Source organism: Aotus nancymaae, unplaced genomic scaffold (assembly GCF_030222135.1).
Source record: "Aotus nancymaae isolate 86718 unplaced genomic scaffold, 86718_ANA_hifiasm-v0.15.2.pri h1tg000046l, whole genome shotgun sequence".
Taxonomy (NCBI): Eukaryota; Metazoa; Chordata; class Mammalia; order Primates; family Aotidae; genus Aotus; species Aotus nancymaae.
The window spans coordinates 12249886-12274830 of NW_026988460.1; the positions used below are offsets into that span (position 1 = coordinate 12249886).

General features: G+C 40.6%; 1 protein-coding gene across 9 annotated transcripts in view; it reads left to right on the forward strand.

Annotated features, from left to right (window-relative positions):
• Positions 1–24945, forward strand: part of LOC105728198 (contactin-4) — a 973166-nt gene extending 948221 nt beyond the window's left edge. For all 9 annotated transcript variants that reach the window (XM_064361938.1, XM_064361945.1, XM_064361939.1 and 6 more), the window contains 8 exons: positions 1965–2114; positions 4023–4093; positions 5118–5352; positions 7416–7528; positions 8075–8261; positions 8690–8802; positions 20830–20998; positions 23119–24945. In XM_064361938.1, the coding sequence (XP_064218008.1) occupies positions 1965–2114; positions 4023–4093; positions 5118–5352; positions 7416–7528; positions 8075–8261; positions 8690–8802; positions 20830–20998; positions 23119–23219 (1139 nt within the window). In that variant the 3' untranslated portion in view covers positions 23220–24945. The remainder of the gene's footprint in view (positions 1–1964; positions 2115–4022; positions 4094–5117; positions 5353–7415; positions 7529–8074; positions 8262–8689; positions 8803–20829; positions 20999–23118) is intronic.

Below are 24945 nucleotides of genomic sequence, written 5' to 3' on the forward strand. Positions count from 1 at the left end.
TTAGCCTGGCGTGGTGGTACACGCCTTTAGTCCTAGCAACTCAGGAGGCTGACGTGGGAGGATTGCTTAAGCCCAGGAGGTGGAAGTTGCAGTGAACCAAGATAACACCACTGAACATCCAGCCTGGGCAACAGTGAGACCCTTTCTTAAAAAAAAAAAAAAAAAAAGTCTGTTGTGGTGGTTACATATATATTTTCCCTAACACATATTAAAAATATATTACTTATAAAAAATAAAAATAAAATGCATCAATCTGTATTATCTAAAATCATCTGTGTAGCACTGTGGTACACTTTGGAAAGCAGTGGATTCTACTTGACTGTAGTCATAGGTTTTGTAAAATTTGCACAGTGCTCTCAAAAAACCAATAACCAAGGACTATAGGGAACCTCTTCACTTGCTGCTCTTCTATTTTGAGACCAGGGTCTCTCTGCCACCCAGGCTGGAGTACAGTGGTACAATCACAGCTCACTTCAGCCTCAACTTCCTGGGCTCAGTAATCCTCCCACCTCAGACTGTTGAGTAGCTGGGACCACAGGCAGATGCCCGTACACCCACCAACTTCTCTGAAATTTTTTGTAGAGACAGGATCTTGCTGTGTTGCTTAGGCAGGTCTCAAACTCCTGGGTTCAAGAAATTCTGCATCAGTCTCGCAAACTGCTGGGATTTCAAGTGTGAGCCACTGTGCCCAGCCCCATTGTTTTAGATGGATAAATTTGGGGATAAAAAGACATGAGATTTCTTTTTAACCAGTTTTACAAATTCTTTAAAAAAACATTGTTAGCAGCAGCACTTTCCTCTGTTTCCTTTATTATGTTTATACAACACTCCCTATTTTTAAAAAGTTTCATGTTATTTCTCTTTGCATCTTAAAGAATTCTTATACCATCCCCACTTCCATCAGTACCTCCAGATTGGCTCATTTTCTTATTTAGATTTCATTTAAGGATAAGTTGGATGAACAAGTAGTTATTACAAACAAAATACACAGTCCTCTAGACAGCAAAGGTAGCTATATGACCTTGAGGTTTTGAAGAATATGCCCAGTGTTGTGCAATTCGTATGAATCTTATTGATTTTAACCCCAGTTTGTTTTTTCATTTTAGTTTACCAATCCTTAGAAATGGGTTTATGTGTTTCCTACTGCAATTACTGAGTCACAGGAGTGCTTTAAGAAGTAAAGATGAGAAAAATGTGGAAGTTAGGAGATGAATTCTAGTCCTGACTGCTAATCAGCTCATCTCTATACATCTTCATTTTCCTCTTCTGTTAAATGAGCACAGTAAGAATTGTTTAAGAATGAATATAGGCCAGGCATGGTGGCTCACACCTCTAATCCCAGCACTTTGAGAGGCCAACGTGGGCAGATTGCTTGAGCCCAGGAGTATTAGAGCAGTCTGGGCAACATGGTGAAATCTCATCTTTACTAAAAATACAAAAAAAATAGGCATAGTGGCATGCACCTGTAGTCCCTGCTACTCGGGAGGCTGAGGTACAAGAATTGCTTGAGCCTGAGAAGTGGAAGTTGAAGTGACCTGAGATTGTGCCACTGCACTCGAGCCTGGGTGACAGAGAGACCCTGTCTCAAAGAAAAAAAAGAATACTTTCACCTTTCTCACAGGATAGTTGAAATAACGTTATCTCGCACTACATAATAAATACTGAAACACATATGAAGTGGTGATAGTAATGATTGAGACAGGTAGCTTGGAGCCTTGAGGAATTTGTGTCTTTTACGATGTCATCTGCAGGTATCTGATTAGAGTGTGTTAGTTTAACATACAGAGATAGTTCTGAGATTACCTCAATCAAACAGCTGTTGGTGCAGCTAATATCAGAATACTGACACTTCCCTGAATGCAGTAACTATGAGAATGGGTGGATGTTCCTATCTTCCTAATGTAATCTCTGCATTTGTTTTCTGAGACCCTTTGAAACAGCCCCCACCTTTTGTTGTCTTTCAGTCCCAGAACTCATTGATGGGAAGACATTCACAGCGACCGTGGTGGGTTTGAACCCTTGGGTTGAATATGAATTCCGCACAGTTGCAGCCAATGTGATTGGGATTGGGGAGCCCAGCCGGCCCTCAGAGAAACGGAGGACAGAAGAAGCCCGTGAGTAGCACCCGGGATTCAGATCATCTGTTCTGCCAGCTGCTGTTCCTTAGGGAAAGGCTTTGAATTCTCGCTGTGCTTCAGTGCTCATGCGGCTCTGTGTTAGCATACCCTTCCCCTTAAATGATGATGATGATAGAAATCAGGCCAGGAGAAGCCCAGCTGAACGTGCAATGGGTTTCAATCAAGAGTTAAGTTTCTTCATTAGGTCCACCTGTACAGCAAGAGACACACTGTGCTTGGTCCTCTCAAAAGCCAGACCTTTCTTCATTGGTTCTTTTGTCACCAAGATTCTAACAAGATTTCAACAAAATGCCCCGCATTTCAAATAAAATTATCTCACATAAGTAACTAATGGCAAAGAATAATTTCTGGCTGCTCTGGGCACAGCCACCATGAGGTAGCCTGGCTAAGAATAAAAATAAAAAATAATTTCTTCTGAAATGTTCACTGAGATTTTCTTAGGGTATAAACCATTCCCAAAAACTAAGTTTCAGAACATACTGCTAATTCAAACAAGACCACTCAGCAACTCAGTATGGCCCTTTGCATATACAGCTTGAATGAGCGAGGGGAGAGAACAAGTTCATCGGGGTCAGCCATACTTTTTTTTTTTTTTTAAGACAGAGTCTCGCTCTGTCGCCAGGCTGAAGTGCAGTGGCACAATCTTGGCTCACTGCAACTTCCGCCTCCCGGGTTCAAGTGATTCTCCTGCCCCAGGCTCCCAAGTAGCTGGGTCTATATGCGCGTACCACCACACCCAGCTACTTTGCATTTTTAGTAGAGACGAGGTTTCACCATCTTGGCCAGGATGGTCTAGAACTCCTGACCTCAGGTGATTCGCCCGCCTCGGCCTCCAGAAGTGCTGGGATTACAGGCGTGAGCCACCGCACCTGGCCAGGGCCAGCCGTACTTTTACTTATCTCATGTAAAGCAGGAGGCCTACGTATGCAGTCTTTGTAGAGTTCTCAGCTGTGGAGAGGCCACTGTGTTGAAGGAATAGCAAGGCCCCTACACAAATGGGAATTCTGACCCTACTCTCAGAAAAACAAAAACTCATCTAGATCTATTTGATTGGCTTTAACCAGGAGACATACCCAGTCACCAGCCATATACCCAAGTGAGACATTTTTAAACGTGACCCAGAACCTTTCAGTCACATGGTGACAATATAGCTGGTCCCCTGCCTTCTTTTCCCCTTTGAAAACCGTAATTGCATTAATTCCCCTCAGCAATCCTGAGGTGGAAGCTCACATAATTTCCCCTCTTTTATAAAGAAAACTGGAGATTAAAGAAGGTAAGCACAGTGAGCCAGGGGTCAACCTCTGTCTGCCACTTCCTTCAACACCCAGATCAAAACTCTCTTCCTCCAAGAAGCTGTTTGCCCACCCCGGCTCTGGGCAGGCCGCTAATCCGGAATGCCCCCGTGCTTCTCCATGCTGACTGTACCTTTCTCTGGTTGTCGACCTTGCTCTAACTGTGGTGCAGGCACTCTCACCCTCCAACCAGAATGTAGGCTCTGCCTGGACAGAGTTTGTACTGTCTTGCCTTTGTGTATCACTACATGGCTAATAAACGCTGAACCAAACATTAGGACAAGGCCTGAGTCCTTTCCCTCTTTCCAGAACCCCTCAGCCTCTAGGGATGCAGCTGAACAATTGGGGAGACATGTCAGATAACATGTGTGCCTTGTTGAATGGGAAACAGGTAATTAATAGCAGTCTCCTTGGTACATTTCACTTCCTGGAGCTGATGCCTTGGGCCCCTTGAGATTCTATTGTTGATCTCCAGAGACAAAGGGGTCTGCCTCAGAGTACTCATGGAAAGTGAGTCACCTCTGCCAGGCAACCTTCCTGACCCTCATTCCCTTTGCTGCCTGACATAACTGTTTTCTTGTCTCCTGTGCAGTCCCCGAAGTCACACCAGCAAACGTCAGTGGTGGCGGAGGCAGCAAATCTGAACTGGTTATAACCTGGGAGGTAAATGAATCACAGAATAAAAGGAACATACATGTGTCAAAGCTATTTTATTGCTTTCCTCCCTGTTAGACATAGCTTGAAAGTTTCCTCCTCTGTTTTTAACGGTAAAATTCATTTGAGTGCAGACACTCCCTCTCACGTAGCTAATGGCTAGCAGGAAAGACACCACTTGCCCATCCATTGTTGAGGCAAGTTTTAATTCAATCCATCACAGTAAAAATAATCATGAAGGAAAGGCAACACAAGTTAAAGAAAGAAAGAAAGAAGCCTGTTTCAGAGAAAACCAGTTTTTCTTTTCTTCCTGAATTGCTGCATGGCCAATTGATTTAAAACGTCTGCCAGCAATAGATTCAGTGCACCAGCACAATTTCCTGGCAATTGGCTTTGCTTCTAGAAGGGGCCCTCTTTTAGGAGGTAGTTTTTAAAACAACCTGGAGGAAAGTTAGTCACCAATTTATTAAAAATTGGCTTTGAGAGAAGAGGTGGGAACTTTAGAAAGGGTTTGTGTTTTTGAAAGATTCTAAACAACAGCTCCATAAATTAAAATCTTTAATTTACCCCAGAGCACAGCAGTGAAAGAAATCACTCATTCCTCCAGCTGAACTCTTCCCTCTGAGAGAGAGGATCTTCAGCCAAGATCAAAAGATCAGTGAGATCTTTTGTCTATTTGGCAATGGAGGGAGATTAGTATTAAAGGATACGTGTTGGAAATGTTGTTTTTCAGGAGAACAATGTCCATTTTTTTTACAATCATTTCCAACCATGTCAGAGCTGGGTCTGCCCCATCAAAGAGCAAGCTCTGGACTGCAGATCTTCATTACGTTTTTCAACCCTGCCTAGTACTTTGTAACTGCTTAAGATAGACTGACTGACTACAAGCCCTAAATTTAAAAGACTTAGCAAAACCCCAAATAAGATGGGTGGAGAAGGATGTAGACAAGAATGTTACAGGTGAAACAAAAACGATTTTTGCATTTGACTCAAACTACCATGATTTCTGAAGACCACTTCCCTTCTTTCCCAGACGGTCCCTGAGGAATTACAGAATGGTCGAGGCTTTGGTTATGTGGTAGCCTTCCGGCCCTATGGTAAAATGATCTGGATGCTGACAGTGCTGGCCTCCGCTGATGCCTCCAGATACGTGTTCAGGAATGAGAGCGTGCGCCCCTTCTCTCCCTTTGAGGTTAAAGTAGGTGTCTTCAACAACAAAGGGGAAGGCCCTTTCAGTCCCACCACAGTGGTGTATTCTGCCGAAGAAGGTATGGTTTATGCTGCCTAAATCATTGCTTGTGAATATTTCTTCCAATTCTTTTTTTTTTTAGATGAATTTCGCTTTTGTTGCCCAGACTGGTGTGCAATGGCATGATCTCACTGCAACCTCCACCTCTCGGGTTCAAGTGATCCTCCTGCCTCAGCCACCTGAGTAGCTGGGATTATAGGCATGCACCACCATGCCTGACTAATTTTGTATTTTTAGTAGAGATGGGGTTTCTCCATGTTGGTCAGGCTGGTCTCAAACTCCTGACCTCAGGTGATCCGCCCACCTCAGCCTCTTAAAGCTCTGGGATTACAAGTATGAGCCACCGCACCCGGCCATATTTCTTCAGTTCTAAAATGTGGATTTTAGGATGTACAATCAATTTAGCATGGTACATATATATTGAAGGCATACATGATTTGAGAAGAGGATAATGTAAAAAATTTGGTTCATGGTCCACCATGAATCTCTTGAAAAGATAGCAACTGCTCTGTATTTGAAAACACATGGCTATCCATTATTGATTCCATTGCTAAGGACCAGAACTGCTGGTACTATATAAGATCTTCATATCTATCTACATGTTACATTACTTTCAAAAGAATTTTATTTTTGCCTTTAAGTGAATATCAATATATAATTTGCATTTCCTTACCACTTGTATTTGCATAAAGCATATTGTGCTTATAATTTATTCTCACTTATTAAAGAAAAGAGTAAGTCATGAAACAGTGTGATTGTACTCATTGTCATCCATACCTTCATTACATTTAACATTTCCCACACATTATTACCACTTCTATGCTATCCTTGCTCTCAGGATGCCTCTCACACAGTTTTCATTACCACTGGAGTTTGTCTATGTTGTTTTAAAGATGATGCTGAGAATGAGACCGTGTGAAAACATCTGAAAGGTGAATCACTGATTTAGAGTCAGTGAAGATGCAATAACTTCTTCCTCATTAGAGACATCATCCCCTTAGATTCAGTAGCCCTCCATGATCTAGCTGCTGCCTTTCTGTCTCTCTCAGCTCCTGATGCCTTTCCCTGCATATTTCATGTTCCAACCATTGCCAAAGGATTTAAAATTATTCAAACAAGTTTCAGCCTTTGCATAGGCTTCGACTTCTCTTAGATAATAGTTCATGTCTCTGGATTATGAAAATGAGAGGAAAAGGGGAAAAGGACAGTCAGCTGACTTTACTAAGATTCAAGGGAGCTGGGTAACACTTCAGGTCCACACTGTAATGTGTATGATCTTGGATAAGTCACTTATACTTTCTGGGCCTCAGCTTCTTTGGCCTTAAAGGAGAGGCTAGACTGATTGTTTCCCAAATTTCAGTTATTTTTGCCAGATTTCTGCCATAGCTGTGTACCATTTGTGTATGTTAACATTTTTCTTCCAATAGACTTCCTTAAAGAAAAATTTAGTGGCCAAGCACAGTGGCTCATGGCTGTAATCCCAGCACTTTGGGAGGGGGATGTGGGAGGATAGCATGAGCTCAGGGGTTTGAGGCCCGCCTGGGCAACATAGCAAGATACCAATCTCTACAAAAATAAAAAAAAATTAGCCAGGCATGGTGGCACTTGTGTGTGCGGTCCCAGCTACTTGGGAGACTGAGGTGGGAGGATGGCTTGAGTCCAGGAGGTCAGGCTGCAGTGAGCCGTGATTGTGCCACTACATTCCAGCCTGGGTGACAGAGTGAGACCCTATTTCAAATAAGAAAAGAAAAGCAGTTTAGCCATGTTGTAAGCCATAACATTTGTGAGATGCTAATTAAGAATGATCTGTGTGAAAGGAATTGCTGGCTATGAAAACTTGGTGCTTAAACTTAAGTAGTTTTTCTCTTCTACCCACACCTAAATTCAGAACCCAAACGCTGTACAAATATTCACTACCACCAACTCTGGCTATTAATCACTGCTCCTCTGTAAATGAGTTTGGCTTACAATCATTTAGGACGATTCTATAACCATGAATTATTTTACCTTATAATGCCAGTATCTACAAGCCTGTCCTAATATAGCTGATAAAGTAATAACTACTTCCATATTCATCTATAGAACCCACCAAACCACCAGCCAGTATCTTTGCCAGAAGTCTTTCTGCCACAGATATTGAAGTTTTCTGGGCCTCCCCTCTGGAGAAAAATAGAGGACGAATACAAGGTTATGAGGTAAGCAAGAGATATATGCCTTGGGTCTGAAAGAGGACTTCATCCCTGGGTGAGTCCTCCGAATCACATTCTTATGGGAAAAGACCCACATTCGCATTTAAGGGCATTGGTTTTAGGCCTGGCTTTCAGCTGAACACTAATGGAAGCACTGAATACTCAGCTGTGAGACTACCCTTTTTCTGTGTTATACTCTAGAGATATTTTTCGAAGTATATGCAAATCATTTATGAGATGGTTGGCAAAATGAGCTATGACTTCTGATATGTCCAGCATCACTTGGACTCAAAACAAACATGGGAAAAAGAAAATAATGAACAAGGGTTGTATCGATGTACCATCTCCCTAGGAAGCTACGGACAAAAAAGGAACCCTTCTTACTGTGGATAATTTCTCAGGATATACAAAGTCCTTTGTCCTGAAAGCTCTGCCCATGATGTGGTATAGAAAACTAACTCCATCATAAGAATCTGTGTAGAAAATTACCTGATGACATTGGAAATATCCCTACTGAGTATGGTTTCCAAGGTCTTTCTGTTTATTTCTTAGGTTAAATATTGGAGACATGAAGACAAAGAAGAAAATGCTAGAAAAATACGAACAGTTGGAAATCAGACATCAACAAAAATCACGAACTTAAAAGGCAGCGCGCTGTATCACTTAGCTGTCAAGGCATATAATTCCGCTGGGACAGGCCCCTCTAGTGCAACAGTCAATGTGACAACCAGAAAGCCACGTAAGAACAGACTTGCTCAGAAATATTTTGGGGATTCATCACACAAATCCCAAGTTTATTCTCTGTCCCCACCTCCCAGTGATCATTTGCATACTAATTGGTAGCACGTGGATTCAAATTTCCCTCAGCATTTTAACTGAACCTTTCAGAATACCATGCAAAATTCATTGCTCTGGAGGACGGAAAGATAAATGTTTTTCTCCTCACTGGGAAAGGCTACTTCTTTTAGCTATAAATGTTAGGCAACCAACTGAATCTTTTTCCATTTGCAATGCTGTATCTCATCAGATTTTAGTGACCTTGAAGACACATATTAGTGCAATAGCCCATTAAATTGCCTCCACTCTAGAATTCTAGTAAGGAGATATTCCTCAGAATCCATTGAGACTTAATAATCTGTGACTTCGTATATCTTAATTTTTTTATAGCACCAAGTCAACCCCCCGGAAACATCATATGGAATTCATCGGACTCCAAAATTATTCTGAATTGGGATCAAGTGAAGGCCCTGGATAATGAGTCAGAAGTAAAAGGATACAAAGTAGGTAATTTCTTTTTTGCAAAGGCACCTAATCCTGCTGAGCGGGGACAGTCTTCTCCATGAATACAGTTGTGTGCGTCGTCAGTTTCCCTCGTGATGCTCTCCTTCCCTCTAGGAATCACTGCCTCCAACATGGCTTGATCTGAGTTGTATAAATAGTCTATGGCAATTGGTCAGGATTTAGATAATCACCTTAACATTAGGCTCAGGCAGCATTAATCAGAAATGGATAAAGACCCTGTGTTTAGGTTTCCAAAGATACCCTGAAGAACTACCTTTTAAACATGTCTGTTGTCAGCTTTGTTTTGTTCTTGTCTCGGTTGTATTTTTTTTAGTCAACATAGTAACCTCCCAATATTACCAGTGATTAATCATTTTTGTTCATATGTTTCTATAATCAGGAAGAGTTATATAAAGAAAAAGGAAAAAAAAAAAGCAAGAATTGGAGAAAATGTTTGCCTGACCCCATAAATGTTGGTGCATCTTTAATGAGAACATGTAAAGAACATGTCTGTAGCTTTGTTGCTACAATTAAAAAGGGTTATAAATATCTTGGCAAGGTTTCCAGCTGCCTATTGCTACCTAACAAACCAACCCAAAGGTAGGGGCTAAAACAGCAACAATGTATCATTTTTTATGACTTTGCAATATGGATGGGGCCAAAATGGGCATACTGTAGGACTGGAATAAGTAAGATGCATCTTCACACACTTCTGGCTTCTTAGATGGGATAGGTGGGAAAGCTGAGGCTAGCCATTGATCACGTTCTCCATGAGACATCTCCCCATGGAGAGGGGCTTCCTCACAGTATGGTGACCTGAGGGTAGTCAGACTTCTTACATAGTTGCCAGCTTCAAGAGGAAGAAGCAGAAACAAGCCCTTTTAAAAGCTAAGGAAGAAACTATCTACTGTGAGGCCAGCTCAGATTCAAAGACAGGGAAAATAGATTCTACCTCCTGGTGTGAGGAGCAGCATGCATGTGCAGACAGGGAAGGAACTGATATAAACCAGACACATGTAAACCAGAGCATGCATTGCGAAGACTGACTGCATTGAGAAGACTGTGACTGCATTGACAGAAGACTGCACTGAGAAGACTGTGACGGCACTGAGAGAAGACTGCATTGAGAGCATACACTGAGAAGACTGCACTGAGAAGACTGTGGCGAGGAGGCTGACTCAAAACATCTGAAGAATGAACAAACTGAGGATATACCGCTGGGTACAAAAAGCCTCAGAAGCATGACTTCACATATTTGAAGGGCTATTATAAAGGATGACATGTACAATTTTTCCTCAAGTTCCCAAGGAACAAAACTATGGCCATTGGGTGAAAGCGACATGGAGATAAATTTTGGCTCTGTTTTGCCTTCTAATAATCAAACCTTGTAAAAAACGGACCCTCAGAGGGTTCTCCATCACTGGAAATAATCAAGTATTACCTGCATCATCACCTAAAGAGAGGTTACAAAGGGAAATATAATATGAGCATTTAAATTATATGGCATTTTGTTCCCATTCAGTCCTAGAATGTTGAGTAAACGACTTTTCAAAAGCTTTTGAGAAACCATAATCGTTGGGTAATGCTGACAATGTTCTTGATCTCCAGTGGTTTTGTATTAATTCTTCAAAAGAAAAATGGTTATTGCAATTTTGCAAGTCCCACCATTCTTATTACATAAGAAAGAGTATAAATCTGAGAGTGGTGGCATGTGCCTATAGTATCAGCTACTTGGGAGGCTGAGGCAGGTGAATTGTTTGAGCCCAGGAGTTTGAGTCCAGCCTGGGCAATGTACTGAGACCCTGTCTCTAAATAAAAATAAATAAATAAAGTGGAAGATTATAAAACCAAACCTAGGATTTTGAAATTTTTTCAGGCAGAAGAGCTTGGAAGTCAACATTTTCAGGAATCTTGTGAAATGGTCTTTTATCTACCCCAAAATAAATGAAAGGATGGCAAAATCATGCCTGCTAGATAATATAAATGGCAGAAGCATGCTAGGTGGGAACAATAGCTAACAAGAGTGCTGCTGTCAAAACGTACCAACTGCTACTAACTTCCAGCCTCTGTTGCCTTGTGAAAAAGTGGGCACAATGCCCTAGATATGCCAATGTTTCAAAAGATGTCAGCAAAAAAATGGATTGTTATATAAAATCTTCCAACTTTAAAATGTTGGCAACTCTTCTAATTTTGTTTTATTTGGCTTTTAAACAACACTTGAGGCAATGGAAGGCAGACCAGACCACATAAAGTTGCTATCAGTCTGAATTAAGCCTACAGGCTGCTGGCCTGCAACATTTTTGCACAGAGATATTAAGAGTAGTACATAGGTGGTGCTGTCAGGCACTAGTTAAAGAACCTGGTATCGGAACCGCCATCTTCCAGTAATTTGCCAAAATGACAAACAGAAAGGGAAAGAGGAGAGGCACCCGATACATGTTCTCTAGGCCTTTTAGAAAACATGGAGTTGTTCCTTTGGCCACATGTATGCGAATCTATAAGAAAGGTGATATTGTAGACATCAAGGGAATGGGTACTGTTCAAAAAGGAATGCCCCACAAGTGTTATCATGGCAGAACTGGAAGAGTCTACAGTGTAACACAGCATGCTGTTGGCATTGTGGTAAACAAACAAGGGCAAGATTCTTGCCAAGATAATTAATGTCCGTATTGACCACGTTAAGCACTCTAAGAGCCAAGATAGCTTCCTGAAATGCATGAAAGAAAACGATCAGAAAAAGAAAAAAGCCAAAGAGAAAGGCACCTGGGTTCAACTGAAGTGCCAGCCTGCTCCACCCAGAGAAGCACACTGTGTGAGAACCAATGCGAAGGAGCCTGAGCTGCTAGAACCTATTCCCTATGAATTCATGACATCATAGGTGTTAAAAAAATAAAAGACCTCTGGAGTGTAAAAATGTTTCTCTTCATTGAGTAGAAATATGGTGTCCTCTCCTCCAAAGAAATATTTAAAGCAAATTTTAATTGCATCCAAATTCATTATGTAATGTCTTTACTATTCAAATTTAATGTATTTCTTGCTGAAAGACGTGACGTAGTTTAGTATGCAACAGATTACCTAGAAAACAGCCAGGTATTATGTATGAAATATTTGTGCTGGTTTGAAGATAGTCCCTCTAAATCATCAAGAAGAAATAAAGTAATTTACCAAAAAAAAAAAAAAAGAACCTAGGATCGTTAGAAAGTAGTAAGCAAAGCCAGAGCTGGAATTGGGATTTGACATAGAAGGTGGCAAAGTCTTGGATAATGTGACTGGAGAAGGACTTGGAAGACCCTACCTGTCATGGACTATTTTTCTTGATCCGCATGGCACAGTGACTTTATTCCATTAGTAAACATTCCCTAAGAACTCATCTACAGAACTGTCACTTGGTCTTCTTCTAAAACTAAACCCTTCTTGGAAGGTCATATAATATATAGCAGAAACAGATAGGAGTCTGAGCATGGTAGTGCACACCTGTGGTCCCAGCCATGGAGGCTGAGCTGGGGGTGGGACATCAATTGAGCCCAGGAGATCAAGGCTGCAGTGCGTCATCATCATGCCACTGCATTCCAACCTGAGAGACAGAGCTACACCTGTCTAACATTTAAAAATGAAAAAAGAGATAGGAAACCCTGTTTTAGGTCCTCCGTTGGCTATGTGACTTTAGATAAATCACTTAAACTCTCTGAGATTGCATTTACTTTTTTATTAAAAGAGAAATTTCTAGTGTCTTCATTTCTCCCTGACCATTTGCATATCCCCTATATCCTTAATCAGCCACTCTGCTTTCAGTCTTAGCTTACAAGCTTTCCCTGATAGACAGGGATCCCTTCATTTACAAGATTTATTATTATTATTTTGAGACAGAGTCTCATTCTGTCACCCAGGCTGGAGGGCAATGGCGCCATCTCAGTTCCCTGCAACATCTGCCTCCCAGGTTCAAGTGATTCTCCTGCCTCAGCATCCCAAGTCACTGGAACTACAGTCATGTGGCACCAGGCCCAGCCAATTTTTGCATTTTTAGTAGAGATGGGGTTTCACCATGTTGGCCAGGCTGGTCCCGAACTTCTGACCTCAAGTGATCAGCCCACCTGGGCCTTCCAAAGTGCCGGGATTACAGGCATGAGCCACCACACCTGGTCCAGTCACGAGATTTTTTACAGTATAATACTTTCCGTACTCTTGGGTAATTGTAATTAACTAACCTGTGAATCCCCAGACTGGAGGCTTCCAGAGGACAGTGCCTGAATTGTCACTATTATTTTTCCAGCCAAAGATACATTCACTTTAGTTGTATTAGAATGGAGACTTCATGTCCTAAACTCCTAAATGATTAACCTCCTAGTGTGAAATAATGTAAAAGAATTTATCTGATCAGTTTTATCTATGACAAAAGAGATATGGGGTGGGATAGGTTGGAAGATGAATGAGGGAAGAGAAGACTAAAAAGAAGAAAAAAAAGAAGGCAAGAATGAAGACCAGGCACGTGGCTTACGCCTGTAATCCCAGCACTTTGAGAGGCTGAGGTGGGCAGATAACTTGAGAATAGGCCTGGCCTGTGTGTGTGTGTGTGTGTGTGTGTGTGTGTGTGTGTGTGTGAGAGAGAGAGAGAGAGAGAGAGAGAGAGAGAGAAACAGACCTTTACAACGTTTAATTTCTGACTCAGGCTAACACTGCCTGATCACTTTGACGTTGACCACCATGAAAAAAAAAACAGATGTGACGTGGGCAGAATTGATTTAACCAAAACAAGGGAGAGAGTGAAAACAAAAGAAAACAAATTTCCTTTCAGGTACACCTGTTAGAACAGGGAGAGAAAGCACAATGAAAATGTAGAAAGCTTAAAGAGTCCCTGGGAATTACATACGTTCCATGGGTGAACTTTTAACTAGATTTGAAGCTTCTTTTCAAGTTACTGCTAAAAGAAAACTAATGGGCCAGGAGCTACCTAAGCTATTTCAGGCAACCAGGCAAATGTTAGCTGGGCAAGAAATTCTAGAGATTATCTAGGCAAACCCCTCACTTTACAGATTAGAAAACTGAAGTCCATTGCGTATAGTGACCTGGAGTGCCTTCAGCTATCTCAGGGACAGGGATCAATAGGCAAGCTGATGTTTGCTTCATGAACTGTGTCTAAAAGATTATAGGCATTTTTAGAAGAAAAATTGGGTGATGATTATTATTTAGTTGCCACTTTATACTCATGCTCCCTCTCAGAAACTCTCATGAGCCTTGCCTTGGTAGCATCTTTCCAAGAAGGTCCTTCTGACATTTATTTTCCTCAACACTTTTGCAGACATCTAGAAGATTCATTTGAGCAGAATGGAATCAAGCAGGATATGTGATGAGAATAATGCAGGTCAAGACAAACACAAAGGCATCTCACCTTCCAGGAATATCTGCTGGGCTTGGTGTAGGACTTAGAGAAATGACTTTTATTTTTATAAGAAGGCGCAGTGGCTCATGCCTGTAATCCCAGCACTTTGGGAGACTGAGACGGGTGGATCACCCGAGGTCAGGAGTTCACAACCAGCCTGGCCAACATGGTGAAACCCCATCTCTACTAAAAATACAAAAATTTTCCAGGCATGGTGTCAGGTGCCTGTAATCCCAGCTACTTGGGAGGCTTAGACAGGAGAATCGCTTGAACCCGGAAAGCAAAGATTGCAGTCAGCTGAGATCACGGCACTGCACTCCAGCCTGGATGACAAGAGCGAAACTCTGTCTCAAAAAAAGAATAAAATAAAATATTGGAACAAATTAAAACTAGAGACTCAGAACCATTTCAGATCTGTGCAGCAGACCAGCTGACGCAACCTGTTTGAATCATGGATTGACATTTTTTTTCAAATGCAATTTTTTATGTTGGTTCATTGTATTTTCTAGATCTAGACTCTATGATAAATATTAGTGGCACCTCTAAGGGACAGAAGTGATGGATATGTGTCAAGTGTGTGAAATGCTACAAAAACCACTCATGGGCCGGGCATGGTGGCTCACGCCTGTAATCCCAACATTTTGGGAGGCCAAGGCAGACAGATCATGAGGTCAAGAAATCGAGACCATCCTGGCCAACATGGTAAAACTCTGTCTCTACTGAAAAAAATACAAAAATTAGCGTGGTAGCGCATGCCTGTAGTCCCAGCTACTGGGGAGGTTGAGGCAGGAGAATTACTTGAACCTGGGAGGCGGAGGTTGCAGTGAGCCGAGATCTCAAGACTCTCTGTCAAAAAAAAAAAAGGAAAAAAAAAAAAGAAACCACATGTGTTGGCAGTGGAGGAGAGAGTGGCTAGCAGGGTTAGACCAGATGGTAGGGGAAGACATTTTCCTAATTCATCTTAATATCCATCCAGCTCAATCACTCCCCACTCTTTTGAGGGATAGTATTGGAGGAGCCAGACACCCTACACCTCCTCAGCTAGACCCCAAGGAAGGTCACTGTAACTGGCTATGCGTTTTGAATTGCTACATATACATGCGAATGTTTAGAGATACATAATTATCCACAGGTTCCATATCCTCAGATTCAACCACCTGTGGATCAAAAATATTCAAAAAATAATGCAATGAAAATGATGCAGATTTTAAAAAACAATAGAGCATAACAACTATTTGCATACTATTTACATTATATTAGGTATTATGAGTAATCTAGAGTTGATTTAAAGTATACAGGAGGATATACTTAGGTTACACACGAATTCTATACCATTGTATATCCAGGACTTGAGGGTCCACAGATTTTGGTATTTTACGGAGGTCCTGAAACCAATTACCTGAATTACCAAAGTACCAGTGAATAACTCTGTGTGTGTGTGTGTGTGTGTGTCCTCCCATGATATCTCACCTCCCATGACATCTCAGGAAACTCCCTAGTGTCACTTTTAGGATGGGATTAGAGGCTGAATAAAAAGTGGATCTGATTACAATGGAAAAGTTGACCTTTGACAGAGAATTTGACCCATTAAATATGGCTATTGTTTATCTCAAAACTGACCCTTTGCAAAATTAAGTTTTCTTCCCAAATACCAAAGGTGTTGGGATGTGGGTTTATTTTCCCTTCTCTGCTAAGTTGTCTGGATTCTTTAGATCTCAGCTTGGATAGATACTCTAAACAAGAAGCGGACTTTAGAAAGTTTGAGGCCTTGAATATTTTGTCAACACAAATCCTTAAGCTACTTTATGACATTAGAGCTAAAAGGAGAGTATCACAAATTAAACTACCTACAGAGCCAAGCAGATAACATAAATATGAGTTATGTTGACTCAGTACATTCAGAAACTACACACTAATACACATACAAATCAGTGTTCCAATTCGTCTTATTTTTTAATTTGATTTTTGTTTTATTTATTTAACTTTGAGACAGAGTGTCCCTCTGTCACCCAGGGTGGAGTGCAGTGGTGTGATCTTGGCTCACTGCAACCTCCACCTCCTGTGTTCAAGCGATTCTTCTGCCTCAGCCTCCCAAGTAGCTGGGACTACAGGCGTTCACCACCATCCCTGGCTAATTTTTGTATTTTTAGTAGAGACAGGGTTTCACCAAATTGTCCAGGCTGGTCTTGAACTCCTGAACTCAGGTGATCCATCCACCTCAGCCTCCCAAAGTGCTGGGATTACAGGCATGAGTCACCATGCCCTGCTTCTTCTTGATTTTACAATAACCCATGAAGTAGGTCAAGTTATTAGCCATAGTTTTACAGATGAACAGCTATGGTACAGAGTTTAGTAACTTGCCTTTCCCACAGCTGGTATGTTGAAGACCCAGGATCTGAATACAGCAGTGTGGATCCCGCTTTCTACATTTAGCCATTTGGTTCGTCTGCCTGCCTGCAATAAATAAATATAGTAATTGATAGCAAAGTACTACAGGGGAAAAATAAGCCTGAGTGAAGGGAATAGAGAAAGCCATGGACAAATTTTTTTTTTATATAAAGGCCAAGGAAAGCCACTTTCAAGTGGTGAGATTTCAGCTGGGCCTTGGCAGCTCTCTGGGAATGTCCCAAGTACTGCAAAAACGGAGGTACAAAGTTCCCAAGGTAGGCATGTGACAATGTAGCAAAATTGGAAGTGTTGGAGACTGTCACCAACGATTGTACAGAATGAGACGTCTCAACTCCAGCTAGTTGTTTCCAGACAGGAATGCAGACCGTTGTCTTAGTCTTTTTTACTCTGGACCCCACTTTTGTAGAGTCTTACTCAGGAACAGAATACCTAAGACTGGGCAATTAATATGAACACAAGTTTGTTGACTCAGTGCTGGAGGGAGAAGGAGGGAAAGGGAGGGAGAAGAGAGCTGACTCACCCTTTTATAACAGTACTAATTCTGTCTGTGAGGATGGAGCCTAATCACCTCATGGCCTAAGAATCTCTTAAATGTTCACCTCTTAATACTTTTAAAATGGCAAATTTCAACATGGGTTTTGGAGGGACAAGCATTGAAAGCATAGCAAAGGGGTGGCCATATCTTCCAGTTTTTCAGTAGAACCAACAAGTTTTCAATGTATGGTTTCTTGGTTTTTAAATATTCACATCTAACTAAAAATATATATATAACACTGTGATGGCCAAACAAACAAATAATATATGCAGACTCGTTATAACCCATGGGCCACTAGTGTTTTACTGTCTAATTCCCTTGGTTTGCATTCCCAAAGACCAGAAAGGGAAAGAAATTTGTCCAGAGCCCTACAGGTGGTAGCCAAGCTAGTCTTAGTTAAAAATCCAGACTCTGTGGCCGGGCATGGTGGCTCACACCCTTAATCCCATCACTTTGGGAGGCCGAGGCAGGTGGATCACCTGAGGTCAGCAGTTCAAGAACAGACTGACCAACATGGTAAAATTCCATCTCTACTAAAAATACAAAATTAGCCGAGATGGTGACGCACGCCTGTAATCCCAGCTACTCGGGAGACTAAGGCAGGAGAATCGTTTGAACCCAGGAAGTGGAGGTTGTAGTAATCCGAGGTCATGCCATTGCACTCCAGCCTGGGCAATGAGAGTGAAACTCCATCTCAAAAATAAAAAATAAAAAAAAAATCCAAGCTCTGGAGCCAGACTGCCTAGGTTTGAATGCAGGGTCCACCACTTACTAGTCATGGGACCTGGGGCAATTGCTTCACATCTCCAGGTCTCAGGTTCTCATCTTTGAAATCAGAATAATAACATTGCCTTCCTTAAGAGATAATCCATGTAAGCATTTAGAACAAGCTTGTCTAACCCATGGTCCACAGGCTGCATGTGGCCCCGGATGGCTTTGAACATGGCCCAACACAAATTCATACACTTTCTTAAAACATAATGAGCTTTTTTTGTGATTTTTTTTTTTTAGCTCATCAGCTATCATTATCATTAGTGTATTTTATGTGTGGCCCAAGACAATTATTCTTCTTCCAATGTGGCCCCGGAAAGCCAAAAGATTGGACACCCTTGATTTAGAACATATGGTGTTCAGACATTCAATAATGGAAGTAGTCAATAATATTTGCTGCTATTATCATTATTCCCACAAATCCATTTTTTCCCGTCTTCCACACTAGATTATATCAAATGCAAGCACAGCCTTCAAGTCAATCAGCTCAATCAAGTGTTTGGTGTAAGTAAAGGTTTTACAGGACTTTATTTAGGTTCTGCTACAGTCCCTAATATTGTAAGACTGATAAGCAGTGCTGATAAGAGGGCTGCTTTTTCCTGGAAGTGTTTCTTTTGGATTTATATTTGAAACAAGTTGAATCCTCTGAGCTCTTGCAAGGACCAGAGGTAAATCAAAGCAGCAATTTATTCCTCAAAGCCAGATGTGACCTTGCATCCCATCAGCCAGCCCATTCTCCTGGAGGGCTGTGATGAGAAGCTTTGACACTCCTGAATGTGCCTGAGGATTTATTTGTGCCTAATCATTAGCAAGGGGATGCTGAGTCTGATACAACTGATGCTGTGGAGAAGAGGGGACACTTATGAATCATTCTACCTTAAGGAAATTGTGTTTTCCACCTTGTATTAGAGAGACATAAATTAAGGTGATGAAATGCCAGGGAACAAATGGGCTCTAAATCATTCTAAGGGAATTTTATGAATTTCACTGTGTATGGTTTTGTCTTGAGACAGAAGAGTGACCTTATGTCTCTAACCTCAGCAGATCGGAATTTATAAGGGATCTTAGGGAAGGATGAGCTAATCTTGTGCTTCTCAATTCGTGATCCCTGGACCAGCAGCACTGGCATTAGCTGGGAACTTGTTGGAAGTGCAAAATTTCAGGTCCCATCCCAGAAGTAATCACAAACTCCAGGAATGGGGCCCAGCAATCTGTGGTCTAACAAGCTCTCCAGGTGATTCTGATCACGCTTGAATTTGAGAACTCATGTAATTCATCTAATCCATAATGCCTGTGCCATATTAACACACCTGATGATCTTAAAAAAATAAATACAGCTTGGATCCCACCTCTGTGTAGTCTTAGGCAGGCTAGAGTGGAACTGGAGTGGGTTTCTGACCTCACAATCAACACTTTGAGCTAGAGAATTCTTTGACTGCCCTATGCACTGTGGAATGTTCAGCAGCATCCCTGGTCTCTCCACCCACTACACCAGTAGGACATGTTTTGACAAACACGTCTGCAGACATTGTCAGACACTTCCCTGTAAGGTGGAATTTCTCCCCTGCCCATCCCACCCTGTTGAGAACCATTGGGCTAAAGTATAAGTATTTTACGAGCACCCCAGTGATTCTAACATGCAGCCAGGACTGAGAACCACTGACCTCATCCAACCCTATCTTTTTAATTGTCAAGGGAAACTGCAGAGGATGAGCTTTAGTGGTTCTATAGGTAAAGGCACACTTTCCCAGATCTGTATATTTTATTCCTAATTGGAGTCCATGCCAATCATAACAGGCAATCCCAGGCAGGTGAATGTGTTTTTAGGCGAACTAGTTGGCCATCTCATCAAATGAATCGACGGGGACTGTTGCCAGCTACAGATATGTCCAGGGTAACAGTGGTTACCTCTTTGCTACCTAGCCCCACAAAATGGGGTTCCAAAGGGAAGGAATAGGGGAGGGGTTACTACTCTTGCCTTTCAGATATCTTCTCCCTGTGCTGAAATGTCCTGTCTCTAAAAGAGTCATGATCCTAACTTATTGTGCCTGCCTTGTGCTCTAACTTTGCCATGTATGTTCTCTGATTCTCTTCAAGCCTTCAGAGACATGATTTCTTACATGCTTCCTCTAAGCTAGGCCCTCACCAAATTCAATCTTTGTGTAATCTTTTTTTTAAAATTTTTTTTGAGATAGAGTCTCACTCTGTTGCCCAGACTAAAGTGCAGTGGCATGAGCTTGGCTCACTGCAACCTCTGCCTCCCGGGTGCAAGCGATTCTCCTACCTCAGCCTATGGAGTGGCTGGGATTACAGGTGTGTGCCACCACACTCGGCTAATTTTTGTATTTTTTGTAGAGACAGGGTCTCGCCATGTTGGCCAGGCTGGTCTGTAACTCCTGGCCTCAAGTGATCCACCCACCTCAGCCTCCCAAAGTGCTGGGATTTCAGGCGTGAACCACCGCACCCAGCCTGCTTGGGCAATCTTGAAAACACTCCAGAAAAGTGGGCATTATTGTCCCTATTTTACAGTTGACTGAAGTGAGGCTTAGAAAGGTGAAGTGGCCTGTGATCACACAGTGGCCAAGTTTATTCTGATGCCAAAGCCCTTGACATGTAACTGAGCAGTGTACATCCTTCAGGAGCTACTCACATTTTCCCAAGTGTGTCAGCTGAGCCTCTGAGAGGCTAGGCTGTAGGTAGAATCATGTTGCTGACATCCCTGTTGTAATATCTTTTCACCTTTTTCCTTGGAATAAAAAGGTAGCCACAGTCATGGCCATCACCTCAAATGAGCCTTCCAAATGCAAATGGGCAGCCAGACAACCTCTACATCCCTGCATTTTGCTGGCGGTGCCCAGAGGTGAAAATAAATGAATGCTCCATCTGTAGGGTCTTTGTGAACACAGGTGACACCTGTTCTTTCTGTATTGGCAGGTCTTGTACAGATGGAACAGACAAAGCAGCACATCTGTCATTGAAACAAATAAAACATCGGTGGAGCTTTCTTTGCCTTTCGATGAAGATTATATAATAGAAATTAAGCCATTCAGTGATGGAGGAGATGGCAGCAGCAGTGAACAAATTCGAATTCCAAAGATATCAAGTGAGAATGCCTTTTTTTTCCTCTCTTTTCTCCTGCCTGTCTTATCTTATCAGCCTTCCAGATGAGTCAGGGCTTGAAAGACATTCAGCCTGCAAAAGAAGACTTAAAAATGGAGGACACTAAGCCTCCTTCTCCAGGTGTTTGCTGGCCACAGGCAGTTTCATGCAAAAATCAGTTTGCCCCCACTGATCTACTCAGTTGCTAATCAAAAATCAGATTAAAGCAGCCCCGAATCAGTCACTAAGATTTTCCTTGTCAGCTCTCGTAGTTTGCATTGCATCTATGCAATTACAGTTTAGAAAGTAAAAAGCATGACTCAGTCAGAAGGAACAAGCAAAAGCATTGTTAAGTATGCTGTAGCAGTTTTTCTCCAGTGAAACAGTGTATGCAGTTCAATGTCTTGGAAATATTTTGATTCGTTATTTATTTTGAATGGGTATATGTAACTTACGTGCATCAACGTATATGTCTCTCTATAGTCAAGATTATTTTCACTTTCAAATATTGTTGAATAGCATATGAGAATAGCATATTCTTTTTGAGCAAACATTCAATTCTGTTTTTACAAATATCATGTTTGTAAATATCTTAGCAGCATATTATTTTTTGCTGTTTTGTGTGATCTCATTTATTTAAACAAAAAAACAAATCCATGGAGACAGAAGTGAGGTCAGTGATTGACAGTGACTGGTCGGTGCGGAATAGAGGTTTAATAGTACTGGCACTTCATTTGGGATGACAGGAAAGTTATGGAGCTTGATAGTGGTGCTGGTTGCACAACATTGGAGTATACTTAGTACCACTGAATTGTACATTTTAAATGAGTTAAAATGGTAATTGTGTTATGTGTATTTTGCAGCAATAAAAAAAGGATTGTTAGGTACCTAAGTGTAGATTTTCACAGGCTTTCAGATTTAGCAGTTTGGAAATTAGGGAAACAATGAAGCCTGGAGATAATAAATTTTCAAGACATCAGTAAAGAGGTGATATTTTAAATTATGGACAAAATCCTCACCACCATCCTGTCTTTTGTCCATGTGATGTCCCTCTGTTAAAGGGTGATATGCCAGTGTTTCTGGATGGGGTTCATATTTACTACATGTTTTTTGCATACAAACACAAAAGGTATTTTTGTCTCAAAACTGGGGACAATTGGATTCTACACTTCACCAAACAAAGCCTCTAACTTCTGTCAAAAGGGAGCCAGATTTTTAGTGAGATGTGGAAGTAATCTCCAGGCCATCAAAATACAAGATTAGGGTTTATTTATCTCACTTCATTAAAAATCCCACTTTATACTTCATACTTGCTTATCATTGCAGGGATTGGTATTCTTAGGTAGACTGATGATTCCTGGTTTTATTCATTACAAAAACATATATTAAGCAATTATATTGGTGTAGTTATTAGATGACAAGGACACGGCTGTGAGCTAAACATGATGTGTTCCAAGAGATTTTTCATCATGTTGATCAAAGCGACCTTACAAGATTGAAGAACTCCCAAATGACAGTTGATAGCTTCTTACTATGAAAAATGTAAGGCCCATAACAAAATGTAAAAAAGGACTGAGGCTATTTTGTTTGGAGAAAAGGGGTAGATTTAGACAGACATGGGTTTGAACCTCAATGTAGTCATTTACTAGCTGGGTGATCTTAGACAAGTTATTTTATTTCTCTGGGCCCAAATTATTGCATCTATTAAGTGAAGTAATATCAATACCTGGCCTTCATCCAGTTTTTGCAAGATTTAAGTGTCATATTCATCTGTGCCCAGGCACAAAGACAGAGTTTAAAAGTGAGTAGCAATTTTCATTTTGTTGCATTATTGACATAACATGGTGTTTATCAGTATTGTTACTAGTAATATTAAAGTTTATTCTCACATTAGATGGGGACATCCTCATTTTACAAACGCTTTGACAGAGGTACAGGGCTGTCCTATACCCTACTCCCAGGTTCATAGCTAGGCAGTCATAGAACTGATATTTAAAAGCCATTAAGAAATCATAATTTCTAGTAAAATCAATGCAGTTCTGCTGTTTCAAAAAGCCTTGTGGCCCCGATTTCCTTTGAAACCAGGATGGGGCTTTTCTGAGTGAATTTGTTCTTTCTTTACAGATGCCTACGCAAGAGGATCCGGGGCTTCCACTTCAAATGCATGCACGCTGTCAGCCATCAGTACAATAATGATTTCCCTCACAGCTAGGTCCAGTTTATGACAAAAGTTATCTAAAGGACTTACTGTTTATAATATAAGCAACATTTAGCTAGTTGTTTTGAAGACACCCAGTACTAAGTAATATTGTTGTTCAAGTACATCTTATTACTGGAATAAAAATGTTTTTTGCTTCTTTAGGAATGGCATTATACAGTACTTCCTCAAAGCAAATCTAGCTTTGTCTGAAGTTTCTTTGGAAACTCTGCAATGCACTGAAGACATCTGTAATATGATGTTACCAAAGCAGTTTACATATGTCCTTATATGCATATTTTTTATTATATATTTAGTGTTTTATAGAATTTTTTAAAGTTAACATATAATGTAGATATTAATTTTTTCCTCAGCTGTAAAATGCTACGGGCAACAGAATCATGCAATTATGATTTGAAAATATTTAAAGACAGAGTTTGAAATTCATCTTGGTAAATAAATTGCAAATTACTTGTACAGTTTTACAAGGATCTCGTGGCAGAACAGCTGAAGACTTGGTCTATAACTCAAGGCTGCTGTATGCAAATTACTCTTCAAGCGGTTAATGCATTGAATCAGGTCCTTTTGACATATACAATATGTTTTCTCATGCCATTGTGAATTTTGTTGTTCAACACAACTTGAGATGATTTCAGGAATGGCTGCAGTCTCAACAGCTAAATTTACTGCCCAAGAGGCACCTTGTGCAATATTCCCATCCCTGAATTTAGCATTGTACAGTAAGATTTTCTTTACACTCAACTAAGTTAGCATTGTCTTCGTAGTAGCATTATCTTAGACATTAAATTTAAAGTAAAATATCCTGTAGTAACATAGACCAAAAGTTACTATAGTTAACCAAGTCTTTCAAAGGATAAAAGATAATTTTATTATCTTTAACTGTATCTATTTTGAATGTAAATTTTAAAAACGTAATTCTCTGTCAATGGATTCCTAATTTCTTTAAAAATTTCTTATATATAGTATGTGTATCTCTGTAATAATAGAGCCCTCCTTTTGAATCAAAATTACATACGGAGTTTGGAAGATTTCACCTATTTCAACAAATAGTTGCTGCAAGAATTTTTAATATGACTCTATAGAAGATCTTTAGTACAATTGTATGGTTTCTTGATGATTCTGTTTTGCAGTAGGTAGCCTAGTTGCTTTATACGCTTTACCTTCTAAATCTTAAGATCACACATTGGAAAATGACAATATCAACAAAACTGTATTCTTATGAAAAGAACTATTTGTTACAATGGGAAAGGTTTTGTAAGCCAGTGCTAGTGGAACAGTTACATAAAAGGCAATGAAATTTTCTATAAACATTTTCACATGTAAACACGCTGCCACCTTTTCTTCTTTCTCAGAGAACTTAGATTTGCTGTTAATTTGTCATTTTTGCTTACAGATAATATAACTTACCTTTTCAACATTCTAGTTATATTTATCCAATAAAATCATAATCAGGATTCCATTTGTGTAAAAACTAGGGTGGTAACTGGAAAAAAAATATTGTCAGTATTTCAAGCTGTGTTCCTTTCTTAATTTGATATGATTACTTCTATGTTAAAATAAAATGAAATTTAAAATCACATGCAAAAAAAATCAACAAAATAATAAAATGAATGAAAAAAAGATGACACCCCAGGGAGTTCCCAACCCCAGTGTAAATGATATTTACCAGTGATCTAGCATATGTAATCTTTTTTTAAAGGTATTGTTAATAAATATTCTCTCATTTGTAAAGA